The sequence below is a fragment of the Strigops habroptila genome, chromosome 5 (assembly GCF_004027225.2).
Source record: "Strigops habroptila isolate Jane chromosome 5, bStrHab1.2.pri, whole genome shotgun sequence".
Classification (NCBI taxonomy): domain Eukaryota; kingdom Metazoa; phylum Chordata; class Aves; order Psittaciformes; family Psittacidae; genus Strigops; species Strigops habroptila.
Window position 1 is genome coordinate 38,183,815 of NC_044281.2, and position 25,744 is coordinate 38,209,558.

General features: G+C 55.3%; 4 protein-coding genes across 5 annotated transcripts in view; 2 read left to right on the forward strand and 2 right to left on the reverse strand.

The window, feature by feature from the left end:
• Nucleotides 1-1,758, forward strand: part of SAR1A (secretion associated Ras related GTPase 1A) — a 5,896-nt gene extending 4,138 nt beyond the window's left edge. Inside the window, exon 7 of the mRNA XM_030487700.1 lies at nucleotides 633-1,758. Within this exon, the coding sequence (XP_030343560.1) occupies nucleotides 633-749 (117 nt within the window). The 3' untranslated portion in view covers nucleotides 750-1,758. The remainder of the gene's footprint in view (nucleotides 1-632) is intronic.
• Nucleotides 1-13,558, forward strand: part of TYSND1 (trypsin domain containing 1) — a 25,291-nt gene extending 11,733 nt beyond the window's left edge. Inside the window, exons 2-5 of one of the 2 annotated variants that reach the window (XM_030487678.1) lie at nucleotides 1,522-3,818; nucleotides 3,900-4,033; nucleotides 4,116-4,301; nucleotides 4,391-4,822. In XM_030487678.1, coding sequence (XP_030343538.1) covers nucleotides 2,812-3,818; nucleotides 3,900-4,033; nucleotides 4,116-4,301; nucleotides 4,391-4,602 — 1,539 coding nt within the window. In that variant the 5' untranslated portion in view covers nucleotides 1,522-2,811 and the 3' untranslated portion in view covers nucleotides 4,603-4,822. Of the gene's footprint in view, nucleotides 1-1,521; nucleotides 3,819-3,899; nucleotides 4,034-4,115; nucleotides 4,302-4,390; nucleotides 4,823-11,604 lie in introns of those variants that run through there. The other variant, XM_030487679.1, reaches the window with a different exon arrangement.
• SPOCK2 (SPARC (osteonectin), cwcv and kazal like domains proteoglycan 2) lies at nucleotides 5,328-10,822 on the reverse strand. The gene is made up of 11 exons (XM_030487690.2): nucleotides 10,514-10,822; nucleotides 8,360-8,368; nucleotides 8,099-8,144; nucleotides 7,702-7,816; nucleotides 7,508-7,610; nucleotides 7,320-7,428; nucleotides 7,124-7,243; nucleotides 6,819-7,037; nucleotides 6,254-6,316; nucleotides 5,988-6,125; nucleotides 5,328-5,888 (listed from the first exon to the last, which is right to left on the reverse strand). The coding sequence occupies exons 1-11, from the start codon at nucleotides 10,730-10,732 to the stop codon at nucleotides 5,743-5,745; spliced, it is 1,287 nt and encodes a 428-aa protein (XP_030343550.1). The 5' UTR covers nucleotides 10,733-10,822; the 3' UTR covers nucleotides 5,328-5,742.
• A 210-nt stretch (nucleotides 13,559-13,768) lies between the features above and the next one.
• ASCC1 (activating signal cointegrator 1 complex subunit 1) overlaps nucleotides 13,769-25,744 on the reverse strand; it is a 40,982-nt gene continuing 29,006 nt past the window's right edge. The window contains exon 10 of the mRNA XM_030487696.1: nucleotides 13,769-14,407. Within this exon, the coding sequence (XP_030343556.1) occupies nucleotides 14,294-14,407 (114 nt within the window). The 3' untranslated portion in view covers nucleotides 13,769-14,293. The remainder of the gene's footprint in view (nucleotides 14,408-25,744) is intronic.

Here is a 25,744-nt window from a genome sequence, read left to right on the forward strand (position 1 = left end):
TGAGCTGTTACTGTGAATTTGTCCACAGTATCAACCCAAGCTGAACCAACAATAATAATAGTAATAGTAGTAATAATAACACCACCACCACCCTTGGGCAAGTTTTGAAACTGCCGAACATGTTCAAAACACTGTACCTCTGCAGCAATCAGGGGTTTAGGTGTCAAGCTGGTATGTCAACATGTTGTCTGGCTCTCTGGCTTCACTGTTCTGCATTTCCATCCGGTTACCCGTCTGATCACTTTTTCGGTGTTTCCAGAGAGTACAGTTAGAATTAGTTGGGAATGCTGGTAGTGGTGGCAGTAAAACACCGCAAGTAAAACACTAGCACTCTTGGTGCTGGCTTGTCTACACAGTGACGATTGCTTCTTGTATTACACTGCCAGGTGTTGCAGGTACATCACACTGTGCCTCAAAACCCATTTGCTTCAGTGTTTCTAACACTCCTGTTCCCACACTGCTGGCTTTGAAAGTCTGGTGGGTCCCTCTTGCAGAGCGGCCGTGGTGTGGCAGAGAGGGGTAATTCCCTGGGCAGAAACAGGTTTCCCTAGACAGGGGTTTCCCTAGAGGGTAGTGACTCTTCCCTGAGGGCAGCAGGGGCACGGTTCTGACTTGCCTTTGGATTTCCTCAGGGAAACGTGCCACTGAAAGACCTGAACGCACGCCCCATGGAGGTGTTCATGTGCAGCGTGCTGAAGAGGCAAGGCTACGGCGAGGGCTTCCGCTGGCTATCGCAGTACATTGACTGATACTTGGACGGACACAAGAGTTTTATTCCTCTGGACTGATCCTGTTCACAGCTTCCTATGGACTTTTCTATTTAGAACACGGAAGGCTTTCCAACCGCATACTGGCATTGACCAAGAGACTCCTGGTTTTTGGCTGCCCTATCGCACAGTGGTGACACAACTCTTTTCCACGTGACGGGGAGGCAGCACCGTTCTGCACGCGGGTGCGAGTCGTCCCCTTCAGTTCGGTTACAGCGGGGCTGGTGTGATGTGGGAAGTCAAACTCTGCACGCTGCACTGTAACAGCTGAGAAAGAGAGCACGTCTCACCACTGTGGTTAATTGACTTAAAGGAAGAAAAAGCAATTATATTTTTTAAAGAAAGTGTTAATGTAAACAGCGTCCCTTCTAACTTTTTAGTTTAACATTCATCTTGTTTAGTCCAGAGTCTGGTTAGGGTTTTTTAAAAATATATTTAACGATATTTAGATATTTCACAAATTACTGAACCAAGGTATCACGATATTAGAAGTCCTCAATAAACATAGCATTTGGGTTTAACCGAGCTGTAGGGTGGCTGTGCTGTGTCACGCCGACTGACGACAGCGAGGCTGCCGTTGGGGCTGACGTGTGCAATCCGAGCTTCTTTAGTTTACAGGGATATGTTTTAGGTGGAGTGGAGCCCCTGCGAGCACACCTGGTTTAGTGTGTGCAGGCGGCCGCCGGCGCTCGCTGCTAGTGGGACACTGGGCTCGACCCCAGCGCGCTGCTGGCTCCCGCTGTGGCCGGGCCAGGCTCCAGGCTCAGCCCTCCCTGCCCAGGGCATCGAACCCTCTCGCTGCGGCGTCACAGGAAGAACCTTGAAGCTGTTTTGGTGGTTGTAGCATGGAAGTGTTTGACATTTGCATATCATGAGGTTATTAATGTAGACTAAAGCAGTTTCTTTTATACTCAACAGATTTTTTTGTCTGAAGTTTCATTACTGTCTAGCACTCATTTTCAGTTAAATAAAGACGTCTTTCTCCTCCAAAGGGGTAGCAATCCTCAGTCTAACCTGGCGTTGGCTGCGCGCGTGTGCCTGGTGCAGCTGTCAGTGAGGGGAAAACAAAATGCAAACGGACAGAACATACTCACTGTCACCAAGTCATCCTCCTGAGGCTGGTTAGCAACAAGTGCTTGACATCGATCCGTACACTCAGCCCAGGCTTGAAGGCACCCTTCTCCCTGGAGCAGCAGTGAGTGCTCGAGGTGCTGCCTTAGCAGGTGATGCAGCTTCAGGACAGATCCACACCATGGCAGAGCAGAGCCTGTACAAAAACAAAGTGTGCACAGACCTGGCAAGGCGCTGCTTTGGGGAAATGCGAAGGCTGCTGGCGAGGGAAACTGAGGCAGAGTGCAGGAGGGCTTGCCGGCCTCGGGGCTGGTAACCGGCAAAGCTGGTGGCTTGCAGGAGCAAGCGGGGGCTTTGTTCTCAGTGTAATATCCCCGCACTGAGGCCTGCAGTGCCACTTACTCCCAGGGTTCTCGGAGTTTTAGCTCTTTGAAGGGATTCTGCAGGTACTGGTACCTCTTTCGGCAGAGAAGGCGGAGCTTCGGTGCTCCCTTGTGCTGTGGGCGAGCAAGCCCCCAGCGCAGACGCTTCTTCACCCCGAAGCTCGAGTGCCAGGCACTGAGCCTACGGACGAGGCAGGGGGCGCGCTGTGCAAACAACGCTTCCTGCTCCTCGGGAGAGCGGGAGCGAACGCTTCCGTGAAGCAAGTGGGGCTGGACCCGGCAGCCAGCCGCGGAGCAGAGGGAAGAGCGCCAGCACCCGGCCCGGGACCGACGTGTCGCGCAGGGACGGATAAGCGGGCTCCGGGCAGGGGGCGGGGGCAGAGGCGTGGCCCAGGGCGGAGAGGGACCAGCCCCTGCCCGGGAGGCGGTACCGTGGTCCGGCCCGTCCCTCCCGGTCGCTGCGGGCCGCGGGGGGGGCGGTGTCGGCGCGGTCGGGTGTGTCTGGCCCCGCTTTGCGTTGCGCCGCACCGCCCCGCCGGCAGCGCTGCCCGCGGGCTGCCCCGCATGCAGCCCGCCCCGCGGCCGCCGCCATGGCGGAGGAGCGGGCCTGCTGCGTGGTCAGCGTCTCCGGCCCAACCGACGGCCCCTGGAGCTGCAGCGGGGTGGTCCTGAGCCGCGGCCCCGGGCTGGTGCTGTGCCAAGGCGCCGTCTTCGCCCCGTTCCTGCGGGACGGCCCCGCCGCCTGGGCGCAGCCCCGCGCCCTGCTGCCTGCCGACCTCCGGCCCTGCCCGCGCCTCCTCGTCCTGCAGCCCTCGGCGGGGACCCGTGCCCCGGCCCTCGGCCTCGACCCCTCGGCCGGCGGCCTGCAGCAGCATGAGGCCCGGCTCTTGGCCCTGGTGCCCTGCGGCGCCTTCCAGCAGGCGCTGGGGCGAGCCTTCGGGCCGGCCGAGCAGTGGCGCTTCGGCGGGGAGGCGGCGGGGGACGACCTGGAGGCCCTGCACTGGTTCGCCTGGCTGCGGGTGCCCGGCCTCGACACCCCCGGGGAGGGCTGGATCGCCCGGGCGAGCGCCAGCTGCCTGCGCAAGGGCGAGGGGCTGCTGGCCTGCGGGTCCCCCTTCGGCGACCTCTGCCCCGACCTGTTCCTCAACACCCTGAGCAGGGGGGTGGTGAGCAACGTGGCCGGGGAGGAGAACGCCCTCATCCTGACGGACGCGCGGTGCCTGCCCGGCACTGAGGGCGGCGGCGCCTTCCTGCCCTCGCCCGACGGGTCTCGCTTGGTGGCCGTCATCGCCGCCTCCTTGTGCTGGAAGGGTGCAGAGTGGGTCGGGCTCACCCTGCTCTGCTCCCTCGCCGCCATCCTGCGCAGCAGCGCCAGCGTCCTGGGCGAAGCAGGGGTTGTGGTGCCGCCGGTGCCGGGGCGGGTGGCCGCGGTGCCGGCAGGCGGCGGGCAGGACCCGCTGGGCTGGGTGGCGCTGGTGGAGTGCGGGGCAGTGTGGGGCTCGGGGGTGCTGCTGGCCCCACGGCTGCTCCTCACCTGCCGGCACGTGGTGGAGGCGGGCGCCCCGCTCAGAGTGACGCCGGCACCGGGCCCCGGCCGGTGAGTGCGACCGCATGTCCCCACCTTGTCGCCCCCTCTGCGCCCCCCCCCGCCTTGACATCTCTTGTCCCGTGTCCTCAGGCCTGCCACCACCCTCAATGGACGCTTGGTGTTCGCCACCCAGGAGTCATCCCCCTTCGACGTGGCAGTGGTGGAGCTGGAGGAGAGCGTGCCCGGCTTCGTCCCTCTCTGCCTGGCAGACACCTTTCTCCCAGGTAAGCAGCCGGGGAACAGGTGGGGTGCCGGAGCAGGAGGGAAGTCACCCCCTTGCACCCACCTCCTGCCTCATCACCCCAGGAGAGGAGGTGAGCGTGGTGGGGTTCGGGGCACTGGGGCGGGCATGCGGCCCCTCAGTGACGGTGGGAGTCCTGTCGGCCGTGGTGGCAGTGGCCGGACGCCCCGTCATGCTGCAGACCACCTGCGCTGTCCATGGGGGCTCCAGCGGCGGGCCCCTCGTCTCCTCCCGCAGTGGACGCCTCCTGGGTGAGCCAGGGTCTCCCATGGGTGAGGGGGGCCAATGGGTGTCCCCTAGTTGGACCTGGTGACACAGGCATCGCTCCTCTCCCCGCCAGGGATCGTGGCCAGCAATACCCGGGACACCGGTGCAGGATCCACTTACCCCCACCTCAACTTCTGTATCCCCATCACTATCCTGCAGCCCCCCATCGCACACTACCGCCGCACTGGAGACCCCAGTGCCTTTGCTGGGCTCAACAGGGTGGGTGAGGGGGTGCAGGCAGCCTGGCGGCTCCAGCGGCAGCCGGCACACCCCAGCAAGCTCTGACACCCCCAGAGGGGAGCTTGTGACAGGGACAGCGCTGCCACATCCCCCCTGTGTGCCTAGTGGTGTCAGGACTCTGCATCTGGACCCCAGCAGAGGGTGGGCATCCTGGGGTGGGGACAAAGGCAGTGCCTTTGCCAGCTGCTGGTGACCCCAAACTGGAGGGAGGTTGGGGGTCGTTTTGTTTTATTTCCTGTCTGGAGCCATAAATGCTGCAAGTTCAGGCCCTGGTGTCCCGTGGTGCAGAGCAGCTGGGGGGGAGAGGGGGGGTGGAGGTCCTGGCTGGATGTGGGTTGGACTGGGTGGGTCCTGTAAGGGATGTTCTGGGTCAGGGGTAGGATTGAGTAGGGGTCCTGCTTGAGACGGGGCATAGGTTGGGGTCCAGGATCAGGGAAGGATGGCAATTCTGGGTGCTGATGATGATTCAGGGCCCTGGGGAGTGGGAAGAGGGGGCTAATTTGGGGTTGGGGTCCTGGAGAGGGTCAGGGGCTGGAGTGGGGAGTATATTTGGGGCTAGGAGCCTAGGGAGGGAGCTCAGTTCCGTCCTCATGTCAGCTGAATGCAGGGACCAGACCCAGGGGCACCCCGCTCTACGTGAGGGGCAGGAGCAGGGCACCACCAGCAGCCCCGGCTCCCCTCACAGGGGGAACCCCCCGCGCCCCGTGCAGTGCCAGCAGGCGCAGGCGGGGCGCGGAGGGTGTCGGGGGCAGGAACGGGCGGGAGAGCGCTCGACACAGCACGGGGTATTTATTTCACAGCCGCTACACAACGCCGGGGGCCGGGGTGGCCACGCAAGCACAGCACGAGGGGGATGCGGGGCGGGGGGGGCAGCTTATCTATGGAGGGGGTGTTTGGTTTTGTTCCTTTTCTCCCCACGTTTATTAGCGCCGCTGGCCCAGTCGCAGGCCACGCAGCAGCACACTAGGCCTACATGGCTCTACCCAAAGACAAAAAGCTCAGATTCGCACAAGCGCGGCCCCCCGCCCCGCTTGCCCCTGCCCCAGGCGAGCACCCCGACGCCCCATCCCACACAGGACCGGGGGGTACCCCCACCCCTCGCCACGCCGGCAGTGGGGGTTCACGGGGACCCCCAGCTGGGGGGCTGCCACCCGGCTGTGCCGCCCGCCAGGCTCTGCTGCTCCTCTACCAGATGTAGCCGCCATCATCGCCCTCGCCTGCTTCGCCCTCCTCTTCCTCGCCTTCCTCGCCCGCCTCCTCTGGCTCCTTCTCTTCCTCGTCCTCCCAGCCCACGCTGCTTCCGAAGTCGCCTGAAAACCCCACTGCCTCCTCTGCAGGGCCAAGGGGTAGAGGCTCATGGCCAGGTCCTGGGACTGTGGCCCCCTTCCTGGGCAGCGGGGTCACCCCCAGCTTCCTCTCCCTGCACTCACCGCAGTTGGGGCTGCCGTGGCTGCGGGTGCCGGTCAGCTCGACGCCATGCTGGTCCACACACCAGCACTCCCCGCCGCCCGGCTCACACTGTGCCCGCTGGTAGTACCCATCCTCATCACAGCTGGGGATGAAGGTGCCTGCAGGGAAAAAATGACCCCCCCGGCCCCCCAAACACATGCAGTGCAGAGCCCCCCCAGAGGTCCCCATCCCTCCCCAGCCTGGCTGGGCCGGGTCCTGCCAGAGTACAAAGGGACCCCTCACTCACCCGACTTTTTTTTGGCTGATTCTTGGATCTGAATCTTCTCCAGCTCCCTCAGACAGGGCGGCTCTGCAGCACCCCCATATGCTGCTCTTAGGGCGGGTGTGCAGCCCCACAGGGTGGGCATCCCCCAGCCCTATGATGCACAGCCCCCTGACCCCACAGCGTGCATCCCCATGGTGTGTGTTCCCCCTCAACCCCGTGGCATACAGCCCACTGAGACCCTGCAGCATGCAGCTCGCCATCGTTTGCATTCCCCTCTAACCCGTGGTGTACTTCCTCATGACCCCACAGCATGCACATCCCCTACCTCCCCCCCCATGCTGCCTTCCCCAACTCCACAGCATACATTTCCCATGACCACACAGTGTGCATCCCCCCAAATCCTATGGCATGCATCCCCCCAGTGCACATCCTCCCACGGCAAGCATCTCCCCCACCCTAACCCCACAGCATGGATTCCTCATGACCCCACAATATGCATTACCCTGACCCCATGGCATGCATCCTCCTAACCCCACAGCACCACCCCCCAGGCATGCACCCCCTGCTCCAGCAGGACACAACGCACTTTCCCTCCAGAAGCAGAAGCACCACTCGGGAGCAGACACACGGCCGTCCTTAGAGGTGTCGCAGGAGTTGAAGAAGGCGCGGATGCACACCTCGTACTTGTCCAGGTTGATGGCAGCCAGCTCAGCCGCCTCCAGGAAGAGATCCCCGCTCGTGTCCAGCCGGGCAAACATCCACCCCACTGCCTCTTTGCAGCTGGCCGCCACGCTCCTCTCCAGTGCTGTGAGGCAGGATGCGGCCCATGGCTGCCAGGATCCCCCCATGGAGAGCGCCCCATGTCCCCTCCTCTGCAGTGGGGACACATACCAGTGGTGGGGCTGGCCGGGAGGCCGCCAGAGCCATTCTGCTTGGCATTCTCCCGCAGGAGCTGGAACCAGTCACGCAGGCGGTCACCCAGGTCGGCCAGGTCCTGCCCGGTGCACGGCTCTGGGAAGGGCCCGGGGTGCAGTATCAGGCCAGGCAGGGCTCGGGGACACCCCGTGCTGCTCCCCATCCTGCTCACCTTGCTTGCTGTCGCCGGCAGGGCTGTGCGGGGTCGGGCAGGGGCACTGCCCCTCGCACCGCACCGTCAGCTGCTTGCTGGCCAGGCATGCCTGCTGCTCCAGCTTGCACTGCGGGGTGGCAGCAGGACGTCGGCGGGGGGGACACAGCAGTGCCCCCCTCCCCGCGGTGAGGTGCCGCCACCCTTACCGCCGAGCTGTAGGTGTGGCCGTCGGAGCCGCAGACGGCAGCGAGCGGGGCGGCGTGGCAGGGCTTGCAGCCCCCGTGCCCCTTGGTGCCCGGCAGCTTGATCCTGCGTGGGGCGAGAGGCGGGGGTCAGCGCTGGGCTGCCGCCTTCGCCTCTCCCAACCAGCGGCTCAGCCCCGGCCCTGCCGCCCTCCTACCTGTGCTCCAGCTTCTTGCGGCTGATGCACATGGCACGCTGGTAGCCCTGTGCCACGCACACCTTGTGCCGGCTGCACTTCACCTTCTGGCAGGGGTCCTTGGTGGTGTCCAAGGCTGGGGGGGCAGAGAGGGGCTGGTGCAGGAGGGGACCCCCCAGGGGAGCCCAGCAGCAATGGCCACCAGCCGGCCCGGCACAAAGCGCCATTCAGGCTGCAGCTGGGCAGTGCCCCAGCACCAGCTGCCGCTTCCCGGCATGCACCAGCCCTGGTGCTGCTCCCAGCTGGAAGGGAAAAGCCTGGGGGGTGTGGGCAGAAAGTGTCCCCCCCAATCATGCTGGCTGGCACTGAGCCCCCTGTGCCCCATCCCAAGCCTGTCCCAGCTCCATCCCAGTGGTACCTTCATCCCCAGGCTGGTTGTCCTCCCAGCTCTTGATGTAATCATCCTGCAAAGGGGGCAGAGCCTGGATGAGCGCAGGTGGCGGGAGAGGTGACACCGGGCTGGGTGTGCCACCACCCTACTTGGCCCACCAGCCCGGCAAGGCTTCCCCTACATTGCACACACCCCCCATACCAGGAGAGGAGCAAGCAGGGGTGAGGAGCAGCCTTCCCCCCCCAAAAGCAGGCTGCCACCAGGGCAAGGCAGCCCCTGGACGCTCACCTCCACCTCCTGGCAGCATGGCAGCGGGACAGCCCGGCCGACACCGGAAAAAAGAAAGAGAGAGTGAGAGCGTCCACCGTCAGCACCAGGACAGCCCAAAGCCCCTGCTCCCGGCGCCAGCCCACGGTGATGGGCACCCTGTGCCAGTTCAGCATCCCGACCTTCCCAGGTGCCCAAAGGCCTTTTCACTCCCTAGATGTCACCGTCAACCCACCCCCATTCTGGCTCAAGACCTGTAGTCCTGGAGAGCCTTTATCGAGGATAAAACCTTCTCCACCATCCCTTGGCCAGCCAGGAAATGCAGGGAACAGGGATGGAAGAGGCATTGGGTGGAGGAAGACCCCTGGAGCCCTGCAAGGCCCTGCTGGATCCCGGTGGGGTGACAGTCCTTGTGCTGCTGCCTGTTTTTTTCCACAGCGAGCCCAGGAGCGGGCTAAGATGGATGTTGCTGCCTGGGGAGGCAGGGCTGCTCCCCCAGGGCCCTGAAAGCATCCCAGGAGCCAGGAGGAGCAGTGAGGGATTCAAACCCTCCCAGAAGGCAGCATCGCTCACCCCGCAGGATGCTCTGTGGTGGGTTTCATGATAAGGCAGGAGCATCCCTGCAGCCCTGAGGAGGGCAGGCAGGCGTTTGGATGGCAGCTTCAATCAGAGGCAGCTCCGGAGGGGATGTCTCTAGCTCCAGCGCAGCAGCGTTTGCACCGCAATCGATAGCCGCGTTCCCGTGCCGTGATTAGTAACACTGCGGTGCTCAGCAGCTCCCTGCAGCGCAGCTCTCAGCACAGCCGCCGGCCTCCTCCCCGCTGCACCGCGGGTCGCACACACCCCCCCCCAGTGCTGCTTGGCCAAAACCCCCATAAATCCATGGGATTTGCTTATTAATCCATGTTAACCACCGGCAATGTCACAGACCCCTGGACCTGAGGGGGTCTGGCATGGCTGGGCAGGCCCCATGTGTGCTGCTAGCACCTGGGGATGGAGGTCTCTCAGCCCCAAATCCCGCGGGAATGCCCAGTGCCATGGGGGCACATCCACACGTGCTGCTCCTCACGCACTGCAGCCGGCCGAAGTCCCAGGTGCCCAGTGCTGCGTTGCCCAGCCGGGTACATTGCTGGTGGGAGTCTCCGGGGAGGCGTTAGCCCATTCCAGGCACCCTCCCCCGTGCTTTGCCCCCCTAACTGGTTTATCTGGGGGGGGGTCGTGGGACACATCTGCCGGCAGTGCATCCTTGCTCCAAGGTGAACCTGGACGCGCATCTGAACAAAGACTGGAGGGGCCGGATGTGTGCCCCCTCCCCACTCGCTCGGCTGCCGCAGGTCCCCTGGACACCCCCCTTGGCTGGGGCTGCAGTGCCCCCCCCCCCCCGGACACGAGCTGAGTGTGACATGGGGGCAGGGGTGTAAAATAAGCCCAGGAAAGATCCCAAGTGCCCCAGAAAATTAAGGGCTGGAAATAGATGCCACCGAGGCTGTTGTTAGGGGCTGCGTAAAAGCTCGGGGTTAGGGGATTCAGAGCCGAATGTGCCCATCGCCTGCCATCGTTCCGGAGGTGTCTGCATCCTCCCGGTCCCTGACTCGCATCCCCCATCCCCGGGACCGCGATCCGCCAGGACAGAGCCGGCCCCGGCTCCCCGCAGGGCTCAGAGTAACGGGGAGCGGAGGTGCCCCGACCCGCGCTGCGCTGTCACCGAGGGGCTGAGGCCACGGCGCAGCACCCCCGCTGCCCGCAAAGGGTAGGCAGGGCCTGCCTGTGCCTCTGCCTGTGCCTCTGCCTGTGCCCTGATGCGGTGCAGTGGACAGAACCCCCACGTCCTTGGCGAGATTGGCTTTGGTGTCAAGCCCTGGCCACGGTGCCCTTGGCATCAGCCGTGCCAGCTTTGGCGATGGGCACGGTGGCGTCGGGCACGGTGGTCTTGGCGCCGGGGCTGCCGAGCCGGGAGCATCCCCCGGGTACCGGGGCCGGCAGCCGCCCACGGCCGCCGCGGGAGGCAGCGGGATGCGGGCAGCGCCGAGCATCCCCGGCCGCCTGCGACGGGGCTGGTGCCGGGGGAAGGGTCGCGCTGCAGCAGCCGCAGCGTCGGGGCGGGGAGGGGGCTCCCGGTGCCCGGCGGCGCGTCCCGTTCCCCCCACCCCCGCCCCGCTGCCGGCGCGGACTCACGTCTCGGAAGCGGTTCCAGTGCTTGATCCTGCCGCCGTACTGGGAGATGGAGGAGAGCCATTGCTCGTCCTCCATGAAATTGCCGGGGCTCTCCCCCGCCGCGGCGGGCCCGGGGCCGGTGACGGGGCCGGCGGCGGGCCCGGCGGCGGCGGCGGCGGCAGCGGGCAGGAGCAGGGCCAGCAAGGCCATCAGGGCGCGGCGCCCGCCGCAGCCCCGCATACTGCCGCAGCGCCGGGGGGAGCGGGCGGCGCAGCGGGAGCGAAGCGGCGCGGCGCGGTGCGGTGCGGTGCGAAGCGGTGCGGTGCGGTGCGCACGGGGAGGCGCCGGCGGCGAGTGCGGCCGCGGGGCGGCACCGGGCGGCACCGGCGGGAGGGCCGGGGCGGGGCCTCCGCCGCGCCCGCCGCACCTGCGCGCCGGCACCGGGGCGGGGGAGCCGTCGGTACGGCACGGCACGGCTGCATCCTGGCCCCTGCGCTATCTCCATTCTGTATCTCTCATCCTGCATCCCTGGTCTCTACCATGTCCCCACCCCACATCCCCCATCCCTGCCACATGTCCATCCTGTACCCCACATCCTGCATTCCCAGTCCCTACTATGTCCCCATCTCACACCCCCGCTCCCTGCCATGTCCTCATCCTGTAATTCCCAGCTTGCATCTCCTGACCCTGCCGTGCCCCTACCCTGCAGCCCTCGCCCTCCACCCCCCACTTTCCAATGCCCATTCTCACCCTTTATCCTCTGTCCCTGCCATGTCTCCACCCTGCATCCCCCACCTTTTACTCCATCCCTGCCATGCCCACCCTGCGGCCCCTCGCCACCCCAGCACCGCATTTTGGGGCTCCAGGAAGGATGCCCACCCCAGCCCCGAGGGAAGCCACCATGCAGAGCAAGGCAGGAGAGTTTCACACCACTGCTTTTGGGTTTTCCCTTCTCTCAGCCCAGGGAAGGCAGGCAGGCAGGGTGGGCATGGGGCCACTCGCAGGGACATCTCTGCTGAGGCTTGGCAAGGAAGAATGCTGACAGCTCACTCCAGCTGCAGCTGCAGCTGGGGAGCTCCTAGCACACACATGGCTTTTCTTCTCTCTGCAAGGATGCTCAGGATAGAGACAAAACAGAGCACTGCACTTCCTCACGGGAGAAGCAGCAGCTAGAGGCCATGGAAGCAGCAAAGCTGACCCTCACAGAGGCTGCTGCAGTTGGAAATAAAGCTGGATTTAAGAAAATTGTTATTTTCAACTTTATGGTTAATGATGAACTGTGCTCCTGACCTGGGCTCCAATGAGTCTTGCTGCTGAGGAAAATGATGGCATAAAGCAACTTCCTTCTTCCTCTGTGCACTCAAGACACGTGGATCTGCAAGCAGGGTGGCCAGCCTCCAATGCAGCCTAGGTGGGGAAAGAAGCAGAGCAGTAGATATCGGTTTTACCAAGTTTTAGCCAAGCTCTAAAGCATCAGGTTATATCTTACAAAGCTGTAACACTGCCTGGTTTAATGGGATTTCAATTCATTGGTGCAGGACCACGCATAAACCACAGTTTTATCATGCTCAGTATGAAACTGTTCTAATTATATTTATGAACAATGATAGATGATAATCCGTCCCAGTATATTTTCTTCTGGCCCTCACTCCCCAAAAAGCAGTAGGTGTGTTTTATTTATGTGAGTAGCTCCCTTGTGTAAGGGTGAGGGGATACAACACCCAACTCTGCCCCTCTCGTTCGTGTAAGTGCTTGTTTCAAAAGCACTGCCGGCAAAGCAGAGCTGCCACTCCACCAGACTCACATGTGTGCTTAACATTATACAAGGGGATCAAGCGAGGTGTGAATTTAAGTACATGCACAACGGTTTGCTGGATCACAGCCTAACCTACGGCTCCACAGATGAAAGAAAAAGACCAGAACCCTTAATTCTGTCCGGGAACAGGGGTGTGAAACTAACTTAGCCGTGCCAGGCTAGAGCAGCGGGATAAGCCGCTTACCACCGAAATTCAACCAATTTCCAAACGCTCACAGAAATAATTGTCCTTAAAACACATCTGCACTAGTGGGAAGTGGAGGAGTATCCTTAGATCAGCCCCTTCCTTGTAGAAAAGTCGTGTTTGCTTCCATGCCAAGATGCTGTTCGGAAGGTCAAAGCTAGTCCCATATTAGGGAGGTGAGAGGGCTCAGTCCCAAAGCCTGCTGCACTGTGAGCCCACCTCAGTGAAGAACAACTTGGAATAACCCAGCAGAAAGCAGGAGCTTTCTGAGGTGCATCTCCCTTCCTGCACAGGCAGCACAGCTGGTGGCTGTGCGAGCAGCTCCCAGGTCTGTTCTTTGGGCGGCTGATGAGATTTGCCGAGTACCTCTTCAGGCTGGCAGGAAGATGACAGCAACCGGTGTCAAGTGCTCTCAGCACCTACCTGCATCAGGCTGCTAGCGAGCATGCCAGTGCTCTGCTTGCTGAGGAAACGGTTTCGAGTGACCCTTCCTCCTTCACTTCGAGAGCACAAAGGCATTTGGCTGCAAGAAAAAGCAGAGACAAAAAGCCCCACAGCTGTAATTGGGTGCAAGCACAGATGCCACAGTAAAAGGCAACGGGCACAACCACATATAATTTGATTTCCTGGCACGCAGGCTTGAAGGCAGAGATAGTCAGTTTGGTCTTGGAAACACAACTGGCAAGGCATCTGGGGGAAAAAAAGAAAGCCACTCCAAATCCTGACCACCTCTCACTGCTGTTCAGGCATGCAGTCAGAGCATGGACACACCAGCTCACTTTGGGAAGAAGGAAATGGGATTAAAACCTCTTATAAACAATCACTAGTACAAGTGGGTGTTGAGGGAGCAGCCCCATCCCTAGCTAACACACTCTCCACCTCGATGGCAGCATGATTCCACATTGATGGCAGCAACTAGGAAGGGGCAGTAGCAGCTGCTGTCACTGCCAGGTTGTTGCAGAACAACTTAACACCAGCATCTTCCATTTTTCAAATCATTCATCCTCGGGCAAGTTGAAAGCTTGTGTTTCTATTCATACTGAACGTGGAGATTTACAAGAGCAAACAGTCGTCTTCAGATCTCTGAAGGAATCACAATGGTATCAAAGAGTTTTGTGCTCCTTTTAACAGAGAAACCACCTACAAGGCACATTTTTTTTTACAGGCTCCAAAACGGTCACTGGAAAAAGCTCCTACCATAAATGCTTTCTTATTAACATAGTTGTGTGCTGGAAGTTTAATTACAGAAACTATCAATGCAACAGGAGATAAACACTTTGCTTTTGAAGGGAATTAATTTATTTGGAGATCTACATCACACAGGCACACCGCTGGAGATCCAAGCAATGCCTGACCTCAATATCCTTAAATCATGCTCCAGGGATCTCTCTTGGATTTTAAATACTTATTTTAAGAACAGACTTCCTTCTTCTGAAAGAAAGCTATGCTTAAACACTGGTGATGCCCCGAAAGCCACCTGCTCTAGTTTTTCTAGTTGTTTTCTTGGAAAACAAAGAGGCCACAGACATCAAACAGGCACCTTTGCGACATTTCTGTTACCAATGGGGAAAGGAGGTGGAAGGATCCCGGTTCCCCCGGAAGGGAGGGCAGGCAGTATGTGCAGGAAAAGCTCCAGGGGAATGCCATGGTTCCCGGCTGCAATGTGCTTTCGAGGAGTGACAAGGCATTCCTGCCGGAGTTCCCAGGTGCCTATCCAAAATTCATGTCCCGTAAAAACATTTCACTGATGAACATGTGCCTCTGCACAGAGTGACCCCGCTGCGGCAGCCGCATTGCCGCTTCAGAACACCAGCTGCCCAGATGTTGCATAGTAGCCAGAGGCATCTGAGGAGAACCTCTGGGAAAGACGCACCGAGTCCAGCTGCACCTCTCCGAAGTAGAAGTTCTCAAAGAGCTGAAAGAGAGGAGAAAAAAACCATTTGAGGGGCACCTAGAGAAACGCAGCCTGCAGCTGGCCCAGGGATCGCTCACAAGAGCTGGCCCTGCAAAACCCCTCTACTCACAGACCTGTTTTGCCTTTAATTAAACTATTCTTTAAATTATTGCTCCCTCTAAAGACTGTATTTAGCCTTTAAAGAAATCAAGGTATGAAATGAACACCTCTTATCTACAGCAGCAGTTGCTCACACCTTCCCTACCTTGCTTTCTGACTGTGCCTCATTTAGGGGGCTTGGGGAAGCTGCTGACCAGCCTGAGGGCCACCACCCCGGCATGGCTCTTGAGGTCACAGGCTCCGCAGGAGCAGGGATTGAGGCCAGGAGGTTTTTACAAGGCCACAGGACGTACGATTTAACAGTTATGGCTCAGTCCTAATTCAAGCTAGCAGGCTAGAGGTGCAAGGTTCTTCATCTCAGCACTGACCCTGCTTTGTTCAACAAATCCTTCTTTGTTCAGCAAAGACTTGAGTGCAAATTAATGAAAGCAAGCCAACTCTGGGACCCGGAGGCGTGCCTCTGCTGATTAATCCAATTTATGAAGCAGACCAAAAAAAAAAAGACATCAGAATTTCTTACAGGGAAGTTCAGCAATACTGCTAGAAAGGTACTGTGTCCAAGCATAAATTGCTCCTCCCATTCCACTAAGACACAGGAAATTGCTCTACCTGGAAACATCAGTCGTGCCTTAGGAAAAGCTTTTCAGTGAAGATGCTAATTTCAAAACTTCACTTAACAGGAGCACTGTGAGTCACCGAGGGCCTGAGCAGTGACATCTCCCCACTGCTGAGATCTCTGAAATGTCCATTCCATCTGTCTCCTATTGAATTTTCTATCTGTCCCTGCAGGCATCGGCTCAAGACAGTCTCACACCCCTTCCTGCCATTACAGAAGGCACAAATGCTAAGGCTAACGGCCAGCAAAAACCAATGCATTAATCACAACACGTCCTCCTAGAGCCAACAGTGCATCAATTCCTCCATACAGCAAATGACTGAAACCCCAAATACCTAGTTAGCATCTGAAAGGCTGTACTTCACTTCCTCCAAAAAGGCATTTGGCTTGCCTGTCGCTGATCTGGGCACAAGTGCTCTTTTGTTGGTTCTCCCAAGGGTACTGTATTTTGCAAATACCTCTTTTTTCACAAGGGGACCAGCTAGACTTCTTTCAGGACAATTCCTGGTTTCATTGTCACTCCTCCACAAAGGAAAAATGCCTTAGGAAAAGTGATTCCTTGCCCATCTTCAGGACACAGCAAGCAGGGCTTTCGCCAGGGAGCACCACTAAGGTAAGTGGGCCACAGAGCAGACATCAGGCATCATGATGAATCCAGCCCCTGCTCCAGACTGCCAGCATATCCAGACTGCTCTCCACTCAGGGTTTGGCTGAGGCCAGCAATCCCTCATCGACACACGACAGTCAGAATGGCATCTCCGAAGACAAGGGGTATTTATGCGTGCCGAGCCAGCTCTCAGCGATTGCCAAGCCCCTGCTTCAGTTTGAAACGGCTGCAGCTGCAGTCAGACGTGCTGCAGAGCGCTTGCTGTCCGCAGCCCACCTGCCAGGGACCACCTCCTCCTCCCTGGACCTGCCTGCGTGGCAGCACAGGCAGTCGACCCCCAAATGCTTCTGCAAAAAGCCTCTGGGTTAGCACAAACACCGCACAGAACTGGGTTTCTCTGCACTGGACCATTTAGTCACAGCGTGCCTGATGAGGAGAGGTGGTGGGAAGCTTCTAGCTCACCTGCAGCTCCCCGCAGCTCAACCTGCCTTTGGGGTGACATTTCTCTCTTAAGACTCCGCACAAGGACTTGGTTTGCTCAGGGCCTGAAGTAATTCACCACTCATCACTCAGACTCATATTAAGCTGCAACTCACTGCCAGTTCTTCCGAGAGAAGGAAGGCAGGAGCCAGGTGCCTGCCACAGGCGTCACGCAGGTCCCTGTCCCAGCACAAGGCCCCACTGCAGCAGCTGGGCTTCAAGCACTGTGTGTGCAGCTCCATGCAGACACTGCCCTAAAGCAGGGCACCCTGATGAGAGAAGTTGTACTAAGGGAACATCCCAAACAGGGAGAGGAGGAGAGAGAAGAGAAGAGAAATTACTACAGCCATACAAACTCCATTTGATACAATTAAAGATTTATACAATTAAAGATTAATTATGTTCCCAAAAGCCTGCGTAGTTCATGTTAGATGACTTAGGATAAAATGTCTCATTAATAAGAGATGATAGTAAAAAGGCGGGAGGGTTGGTCTCCCTTCTCTTTTTGTTTTGGCTGATCTCAGAAGGAAGGATGATTTCCAGCTCTTGAGGGCTTGCTGCAGTGCTTGCTGCCAGCATGCCCACCCACCCCAAACCTTAACACCTGCCCCTGTCAAATTGACACTCCTTTCCCTCACAGAGCACTCTCCCTCCAAGAAAAAGGGAAACCATTTCTCTCCACTCCTAATAGAGGTGCGCTGGTAAGCAAGGAGATACCAGGATTTGAAAAGGATTTATTCTTTTTTTTTTTAAGAAAAGGGGGATGAGACACGCTTATTTCTGTAGAATGAAGTCTTTGCAAACATGAAGAAAACAGCAAAATGCTGGGATGTGCCAGACCCATCAGCAGCCCTGGAAGTCAAACCTTTATACAAAAACAGCCAAAGGAAGAGTCTTTCAAATACTTGTTTATACTATCGCTACACACCACAACCTGTTTTTCTTACGAAACACATGTACTTCTATGATTCTACTTCAAAGCAAAAATTAGTTAATAAGACAAACCCTCCCCCCAACCCCTCTTGCCTCGCACAGCCTCAGGCACATCAGAACCAGAAAGACAGTCAGGAAGTCCCAGAAGACACTGCCCAGGTCAAGGGCGCTCCATTTGTACACTGCTGAAAGTGAAGCAAAACCCTTGCACCAAAGCACTTTGTATTCCCTCGGCTTTTTTAAGACCCACGACCTCTCATGTGTCCGAGCGTGTGTGTGTTTCTCAGGGAGAATGCTGCTAGAACTATTGATTTTTGGTAATGTAGCTGTACTTTCTGAGAGTAAACATGCTACAAGATTTAGAGGACAACCACAGACATTTTCTTTTTGCTCTCTTTTCAAGCTGGCTTCTCACTGATGCTTCTTTGCTCCCTGAGGCTTTCCATAACAGAAGCCACTGGACACCAGGTTTGGGGATCACAGCTGATCCACTGTACGGCCAAGATCTGCCCCAGGCAATGGGGAGGGAGACCCCTTGAACATCATCCTCTGAGACCCCCAAAACACCAGGAGCTACCTTCCCGTCATGAAAGCATGCCGCGCTCAGGTCCCCGGGGGCTCGGGAAACGATTTCAGAAGGCCAAGGCTCTACTTTCGACTTTCACTTCTATTTATCTTGGGGAGAAGCCAAGCAGAGCTGAGAAAGATATTTATATCTCCCCCCTTTCCCCAGCCACCACGGAAACGCTCCGGTTTCGGAGGAGGCCTGTAGCACTGCTGATGAAATGCCTCCAATAAAAGCGTTTTAGCATTTTTTATTCTGGGCCACGACAGAAGATACCTGGAGGTTGTTATGCTTCACGTGCAAATGCTGACAACCCTAACACTTGCCTTGTCTCCCTCCTGTCCCTTCGCATGGGCGCCAAGGGCCCACCTTTCCCCAAAAAGGCTGCACAGAGCAAGAGGAGGTGCAGATCAGGAGCAGCGAGGAGGGAGGTGGGGGGAGGAAAACACAATCGCCAGCATGGTTACCAAAAGCCGTGTCATTTGATTGCAGTGGGATGGGAGGCTCAGCAAAAGCACAGTAATTCTATAAATCCAAAACCACTGAAGGATTTATGTCCCCACTGCTTAAAGAATAGGGTAGGGGGTTGGGATTTTTTTTTTTTTTAATATTATAAATGAAAATGAACCTGATGGAGGTAAAGGTCAGCTTACAAAGCCAACACCACACACGCCGTGCAAGCTACTAACTTCCATCAAGGGAATAGCACTTACCAGAGTAAGTGCCCTCTGTCTCCCAGCTGCCTTCCCAAATTAAATTAGAACCGAACAAGGAAAGCGCATTGTTAACTTTTAACCCCAAGCCAAACAACTCTAAGCAAACGTGCCAGAGATGTGCCCTGCTTTTCAAACCACAGCCAAAGGCTCAGAAACTGCACAGCAAGGATACCTAGAAGGATGCAGCATCTCCCAGAGGGAGGAAGCGGATGCCTAGAGAGCAGCACAGCATCCTCCCAGGAGCGGCATCCCAGGACATGTAGGGGATGGCAGGGACTGCAGGTGTGCCACCTTCCCTGAAAGCCGTGACCCCTGACAGAGGGAGTGTACTGGTGCATGGGTAACCAATAGCTCACATGTCAGCCTGCAAACTACCGCAGGCCCACATGTGCAAGCACTGCTCCTTCTCCCTCTGCCTTCTGGGGGCTCAGGTCCAAGGACACAACTGTTCAGGTAATGATGCAAAGCAGGCAGCCCTGCGGTAGCTCCCAGAAAGCAAGCTTTTCTCCATTTCTCCCCCAGAGTCATTTACTCTGAGCCAGGAAAAGCCAGCAGCACACCTGTCATTTCTAACACCCCAGTTTCTCTCATTTAAGACAATTCTGTTCAGATGTTGGAAACTCTTCTTCCTCTGAGGTCTGCTCCCCTCTATTACCCACAAATTACACAGCAAGGTCTCCTTTGGGGTGCGGCAATCATTTTCTGAAGGAAGACAGAGGCTGAAGACTTATTTTGGGATAGAAAGAATCACACATATCAAACCACTAGCTCCTTGCAAACCTGAGCCAAAAATGCTAGTACAAACTTCAGCCCCCAAACCACAACTTCCTTATCAAAGGCAGAGCAATGGATCAAACCCAGGATGCATCTTTTATACATTTTTCTCCCTTTTTACCGGCTTAAGCCTGTAAATTAAGCTTTACCAAAACACTGTAGAAACAAATACAAAGGAGGATGATTCCTCAATGAAGCAGTTAAAAGGTGTGTCTAAATGATGATGTGTTCCCGAGTGCAGGTATTTGTCAAGCAGCCATCCTCGGGGGCTCGCTTCCCACAGACAACCCTCCCAGAATGAGACAGCACCTCTGTGTTCAAACCTGGAAACAACAGTAATAAATCACGGTGCTAATACACGTAAGGACAGCGGCAACGCGTTTCAGCTCTGGTTACGAAGAGCGGAGATGCCAACACAAACCAGCGCTTTTAAATCACCTGTCATGGGCTCAACAAGCATGAGAAATATTAATGGATTCGCCTGGAGAAGCACAGGGCACCAGGAGGACAAAATAAGTCCAGACAAGGCAAGGGAGTAAGAGGTATTTAAAACTTCCTTCACGTAATCTCTGGCTTGCAGTCACACTGCCTGGCCTGGATTTTGCTGCTACCATCAGGATTATTGATCAGCTTTTAAAGCCTTATGTCGTCTATGGTAGTCAGCCAAAAAGGACCCATCCTGAATTCATAAAAAGTCCAAGCAGCTCTGCTGAGAGCCTCAGTGCTCAGAAATGCTGAGGGAACAACAATTCACTGCAGTGCCTCGCAATTAAAAACTACCACCAAAGAGCAGCATTATCACAGGATAAAATGCATCACAGGATAAAACACACACATGCCCCTCAGTCTGCGGGGAGCTCACTTTGTTGTGAACTCCAGCCACAGAAAGCAGTGCCTTAGGGTAGGGGTATTATAGATTAACAGTACAAAACTGTCCCTGGTGAATCAACGCTGCAGGCGAGCAGAGGCATGTAATGTCATTAGCCTGTGACCAATCAGCCTAAGAAACCTGTCTGCTCTCAGCAGGGTGCTGAGAGCAGACATTTTCCATTTTCCATATCTGGAATGAGCACAGAAATTAACAACTTCTGAGATGCGGGAAGGAAGAAGCTCACAGCTCCAGGAACCTACGGCTGCGGACGAGCTCACTGTCATTCCTGCCGCACAGTCCACGCTGAGGACGGGATGCCAGCAATCCCTTCTCCTCTCTTTCGCCCGGGTTGAAGGTGTTTATCCACCAAAAGATCCCCTCCAGGAAGTCCTGCAAACAGGCTGATCGCCACTTGTCTCTGCCTCCATGGCAGAACATGTGCAGGAGGATCGTTTTTGACAGGCAACCCAGCAACGTGGCCATGCAAGATCACACCGGGAATCAGGGTCCAGCAGCAGACAGCATCACCGAGAGAGCTCAAACCAGATTAAACTCAAGCTTCAGAGGAGCCACAGGCTTTACAGCTTCATCTGTTCCGCATACAGTGACAACAGTCACCAACTCACCCAGCAGCAGCCGCTACCCCTGGTGTGTCTTGATCAGGAGCAGCAGTGAATGAAGGAACAAACTCAGAAAGCTGGGAGGGACGGGCGGCCCTTTTCCATGGGAAATCAGCATGCTATGGTGCTGTTATTCCCTTCAGGGAAGGGAAGCAAACAAAATCCCAGACACTGGCTGACAAGCATGGAGAAAAATTAAGCAGCATTTCTGCAGAGCGTCAACCTGGAGCAATGAAACCTGTTTGTTTTCAGACCCTCCACACCCTCCCTGGATGTTCCTGGTGGTACTCACAGCAGAGCATGACCCCAACACCCCAAACCGTTCTTGCACTTACACTACATGGGAGGGGAGGGACCCAGACAGGATCAGACCATGCGCTGTGACTTTTCCAAACAAACATCAGACTATTTTTTCATCTCATAAGGAATGATGTATTTGACTTAATGCTTCTATAACACATCCACAGCTTGGGATGGAAAACACTGCAGAAGAGCAGAAAACAACTGCTCTTCTAAATCATCTGGCTAAAGCACAACTGTGGTACCTATGCCAGTTACAGCAGGGAAGGTGCTGACTGTGACAAACTGCTGTGTTACAAAGCTGATATCAGCATTAAGCAAAAAAGGGTTGATAGAGAAAAGGTTATTGATGGCAAAAAAAAAAAAAAGGATGGATTAAAAAATAATAATAAAAAGATTTAGAAATGTGAAAGTAACACTCAGAAACACTGATGGACTCTAAGAAGAGTCCACTGAACTCCAGCAAACTATCCATGGGAGCCATTCTGATTAACCTCCTTTCCTGCATGAACCACAGCCTCCAATCCTGCTTTTGGGATCCCACCTGCCTGCTTAACATGCCTCACCCCTGCGACCTCCCACACGGACCTGTCAGGGCCTCTTAGGTCTGAGCAGCACCTCTGTTGCTCCTTGGCAGGCTGACCTGTGAACACAGTTCAGCAATGGAAAGCTGTTGGCAAAAGAGGGACCTCAAGGGCCAGCCTGCCTGTGTCCCATTTTGGCTTTATAGATTTATGCTCCCAACACCTCCCTGTTGACCACCCCAGTGGTCTAGAGAAGTCTGTTACCTCCACAGCACAAAACGGCAGAAGCTACCCCAGTTCCAAGGCTGCAGTACATGCTGGCAGAGCTCCTTCTTCCTCATCCTGAGAAATGCACCAAAACCCTTTCCATTTACTACCTAAGCTTGCACAAACTATGACAGAAAAAACCCCAAACCAAATCCCCTGGTGGCTCCCAGAAGATGAGACACAACTGGGCAATGTGTCAAGATGTGGGAAGTTTGTTCAATTAATAGATTTTTTCCTTCTATTTTCCACTTTCAAAATATGCTTTCTGAAGCAGTTTGATGCCAAAAAAGAAATACCTGATTCCTGTATTATTCACTAGGGACACCACTCCATCAATGATTATCTGTCAGAGGTTTAATTGTGCTTAGAAGCTTGCCAGCAGTAATGCATGAGAAGTGTAGGAAAAGCAGGTAGATAGGCACTCATCCAGAAAGGTGGCTCTTCCCAGTGTTCACCACCTCCTCTCCCAAAGCAACTGCCTCCTCTTCATGGCTTTTTAAAGGACCACTGGCTGGGCACCCAACACCTTCCACTACTGCACAGGTGTTACAGGATTAAGATGTCATGCAGAGTGGCAGGGCAAGAGTGGAAGAGAGGGCTAGGAAGGGCAGAGAGAGAAGGTGGTTGTCATCTGGTCCGTCACCATGAGCATGCTGCCTGTGCCAAGGACTCCAAGCATCAGTCACAAAGCTTGGTGGGTGTATGCAGAACGTTTGTTTTGTTCTGCAAGTGTGCAGCTGGCTCTGGAGTGTCTCTCCATCACCAATATAGCATCAAGTCCTTCCACCCAGATAACGTGAGGAACAGCCTTTCCCCTCTTGTTTTCTTCCAACTTCTGGCAGGTTTTAAAAGGCAGCAGCAAAGGCCCTTTCACCTCAGGAGGAAGGAAGAAGCTTTTTACCCTTAGGATGAATAAAGCATGCAGACTTCAGGAGGGAGAAAATATGGTCATAAAAGTCCCAGCCGTCTATCTTTTGGGAGTGCAGCTGATCTGGTATCATAAGCAAAGCACTAACTCCTTTACCGTTTGCATTCAGCTTGCTAATTCTCGAGTCATTTATACCCACAAGCTTTGCCACAAACCACCAAGACCTGAAATTACAGACAAGTGAGCATCTTAGGTTAGCACAAGCCCAATGCAGGATGCAAGTCAGGGATATCTCCTCTATGACACAGCAAAAAACCTTTCAATTAAACCACTGGTGGCATCCCTTGGAATGCAGTAACAATATAATCATCTCTATCTGGAAAAGTACCACCAATGTAAGAGCAAGAAGCATGTATGGAGTTCAGGGAGGAAGATCCTAGGTGTGTATGATGGGAGGTTTCTTTTTTGTATTTTTATTTTACTGAGCCAAAGTAAATGCAATGTAAACACCAAGAAGCTTCTGGTATGTTCACAAATGCCATCTCATGGTTGTTTTGTGTTCATGTAATCATAAAAGCAACAAGCTGAAGAAAGGACCAAAAGAGGTCATCATCTCCACTGTCCTCTCCTTCCTCAAGGCAGGTGGAGCTCATTGGTGGCAGATCCTGGACTAACATCTCTGCTCCCTCAAAAAAACTGGGACCCCCATTTTTCCAGGTCCTTAGAGCAATGCTTCATTATCTTTCCCATTACAAAGATTTTCCTAACACCTAATCTCTTGCTGCAATTTAAGCCCATTATTATGTCCTCCAGAGCATGGAGGACAGAGTATCCACTAATGGCTAAAGCATTCACATGCTTAAAGATTTTTGCCTTTGAGCTGTCCTCCTCCTTCCCTTTATTAGCCTCCAAATGATTCTAAGTCTTTCAGCCTCAGCTCATAGATATTCTAGTCCTCCAATTATCGTGTTGTTGCTTTCTGGGCTCTTTGCCCCCATCCATGGTGCCCCAAACTGGACAAATACTTCAGCTAGGGGCTGAGTGCTAAGTATAGTCAGAGGTTTACTTTACAGACATTTGCCTCTTTATTTCCACAGACTGACTCAGCTAGCTTGTGCTCTGAAGCAGTCCCCCATAACCCAAACCCCAGTCTGTGGGGCTGGTACTGAGACAGTACGCCATCCTGCACTGATGCCACTGCTCCCTCCTGGACCTGCACTTGTTCACAGCAGCCCATTTGTTTGTGCCTGATTTCTCAAGATCATTTGGAGCTCTGTTCTCTCCTGCTAGTATGTGCAATTTTCCTGCCTCTCCCTAGCTGGGTTTTCTCTGCAGACCTAAGAGGAGCCCGTTTCATTCATTCTGCCTATAACATCCTTCTGACCTCCGTGGGTAGGCAGAGTACGAGGTTTCCAGCTGAGCTCTGCAAAAATGGAAGCAGCCAATCCTTCTTGTGACTGCTGCCATGCGAAACCTCGTATCTTCATAAAACTGGAGCAAAGCCACTTCAGCTGCCAGAGGGTGATGCAGCAGCAGGGAGGGTGACATTCAGCAATAGTCTAAATTAACGTCAGGCCTGTTTTTTCGCAAATAAAACTATTTGGGGTCAGGTGCAAGCCTTTGTTCAGCTGAGTTCCTCTCCCTCCACGGTCCCCCTCCTTCATAAACCAAATCTAGTGGTGCTCCTGCCACTGCCATGCTGCAAAACCTTTGCTTTAGCTCATGGTTTTGGGTCCATTCTCCCCGTCACAAATCCATGAAAATTCATGCGCTTGAGGAAATCAAACCCTAGTTGCTATGGTGAGAGTCATTCTGCAAACTAAGAAACAAATACAAGTGGGACATTTGGAGGTTACTGGATTTTTGCACATCTTTCTGACAAGACTAAAAAAACCCTCCAGAATATTAAAGGCTCTGCTAACTTCCCAGGCCCTGCTACACCTCAAACATAAGGGATTTACAGTACTCGCTTAATCAAGCACTGCAATTCACCAAAGAAATCATCCCCATGGCTCCTAGCACTGCCTATTACAGCAAATGCAGCAACAGTTTTTAAGAGCTGGGCTTCAGTTTTGCTGCAGAGATGCTAGGAGGCTTGAGACACATCCGGGAATACTAGGACAAGGAGCTCCCATCAATGTGACCTACTCGCTATGCTCACCAAACCACCAAGAGGAGAAGCCCACCTACAGAGCCAGTAAATTAATTTGGACAGACCCAGGAAATTATCTGGCAGAAGGGTCACGGCACCTTTGGGATGAACTGCCTACTTTTGCTAATCAGTGTGTTGGGCTGGTTTGACTTTTTTTTTTTCCCTTAATGTGCTGGATCTCTGTCTTCTATTAAGGTGCTGCTGTAATTCAACCCCTGCCAGCTCCACTGAGAAAAACTGTCCTCTTAAGATCAAAGAGGTGATGCTGTCTCAGCTGACTGGTGGCAGAACAGTGATCTCAGGGAAATGAAGAAGCAGGATGCCCGCTGAGTGGGAAGCAGAAGCACCCACAGCATGATCTCCAAAGACAGAGGCACCCACAGCACCTCCAAAATGGCTGAGCCACTGGGCTGGAGGGGACTGTGGTGGTGCAGGCAGTCCTGCATGGAAGGCGCAAGAGGATTCAGAAACATTATAACCCTTGCAGCAAATACTCCCTCTTCCAGCACTCACAGTTCCTGTTAAAGTTAGTCAAGAGAACTGCTGAATACCTCCGAAAAAAAGAGGCTTGTCTCCTTTATGGTAAGGTCACCAAATGGATCTCTCTCACAGGCGAGCAAGTTAGCACAAACCTTCTGCACTTCCTGCGCTGCATTCTCCTCAGTGCGGCATCTCAGACTTCCAATACCTCCAACGCCACCTCGTCGCTCTGCTTCAAGGCCCAAACACTCCAACAAAGATATTTTCCCTCTATTGTCTAGTCTGATTTTTCAAATGCCACTTCAGATTCCTGCAAATAACGTGAATATGTCTGCTTCTTTTTTTTCCCCAAGGAGTATCATTCGTAGGAACACGTTTTCACAGCAACCCCAATTCAATCTTTTTTCCCCCAAGACCATACAAATGTCAGTCTCCAGTCTCATCTGCTCAATTGTCACATCCTCC

Bases quoted from the DNA above. Each gene is read 5' to 3' on its own strand.
- SPOCK2 (XM_030487690.2), bottom strand. From the start codon at position 10,732: ATGCGGGGCTGCGGCGGGCGCCGCGCCCTGATGGCCTTGCTGGCCCTG. The intron at 7,817-8,098 runs GTACCACTGGGA...CTGCCCCCCCAG, and splicing joins CAACCAGCCTGGGGATGAAG to CCTTGGACACCACCAAGGAC. The intron at 7,244-7,319 runs GTGAGCAGGATG...GGCCCTTCCCAG, and splicing joins TGCCGGCGACAGCAAGCAAG to AGCCGTGCACCGGGCAGGAC.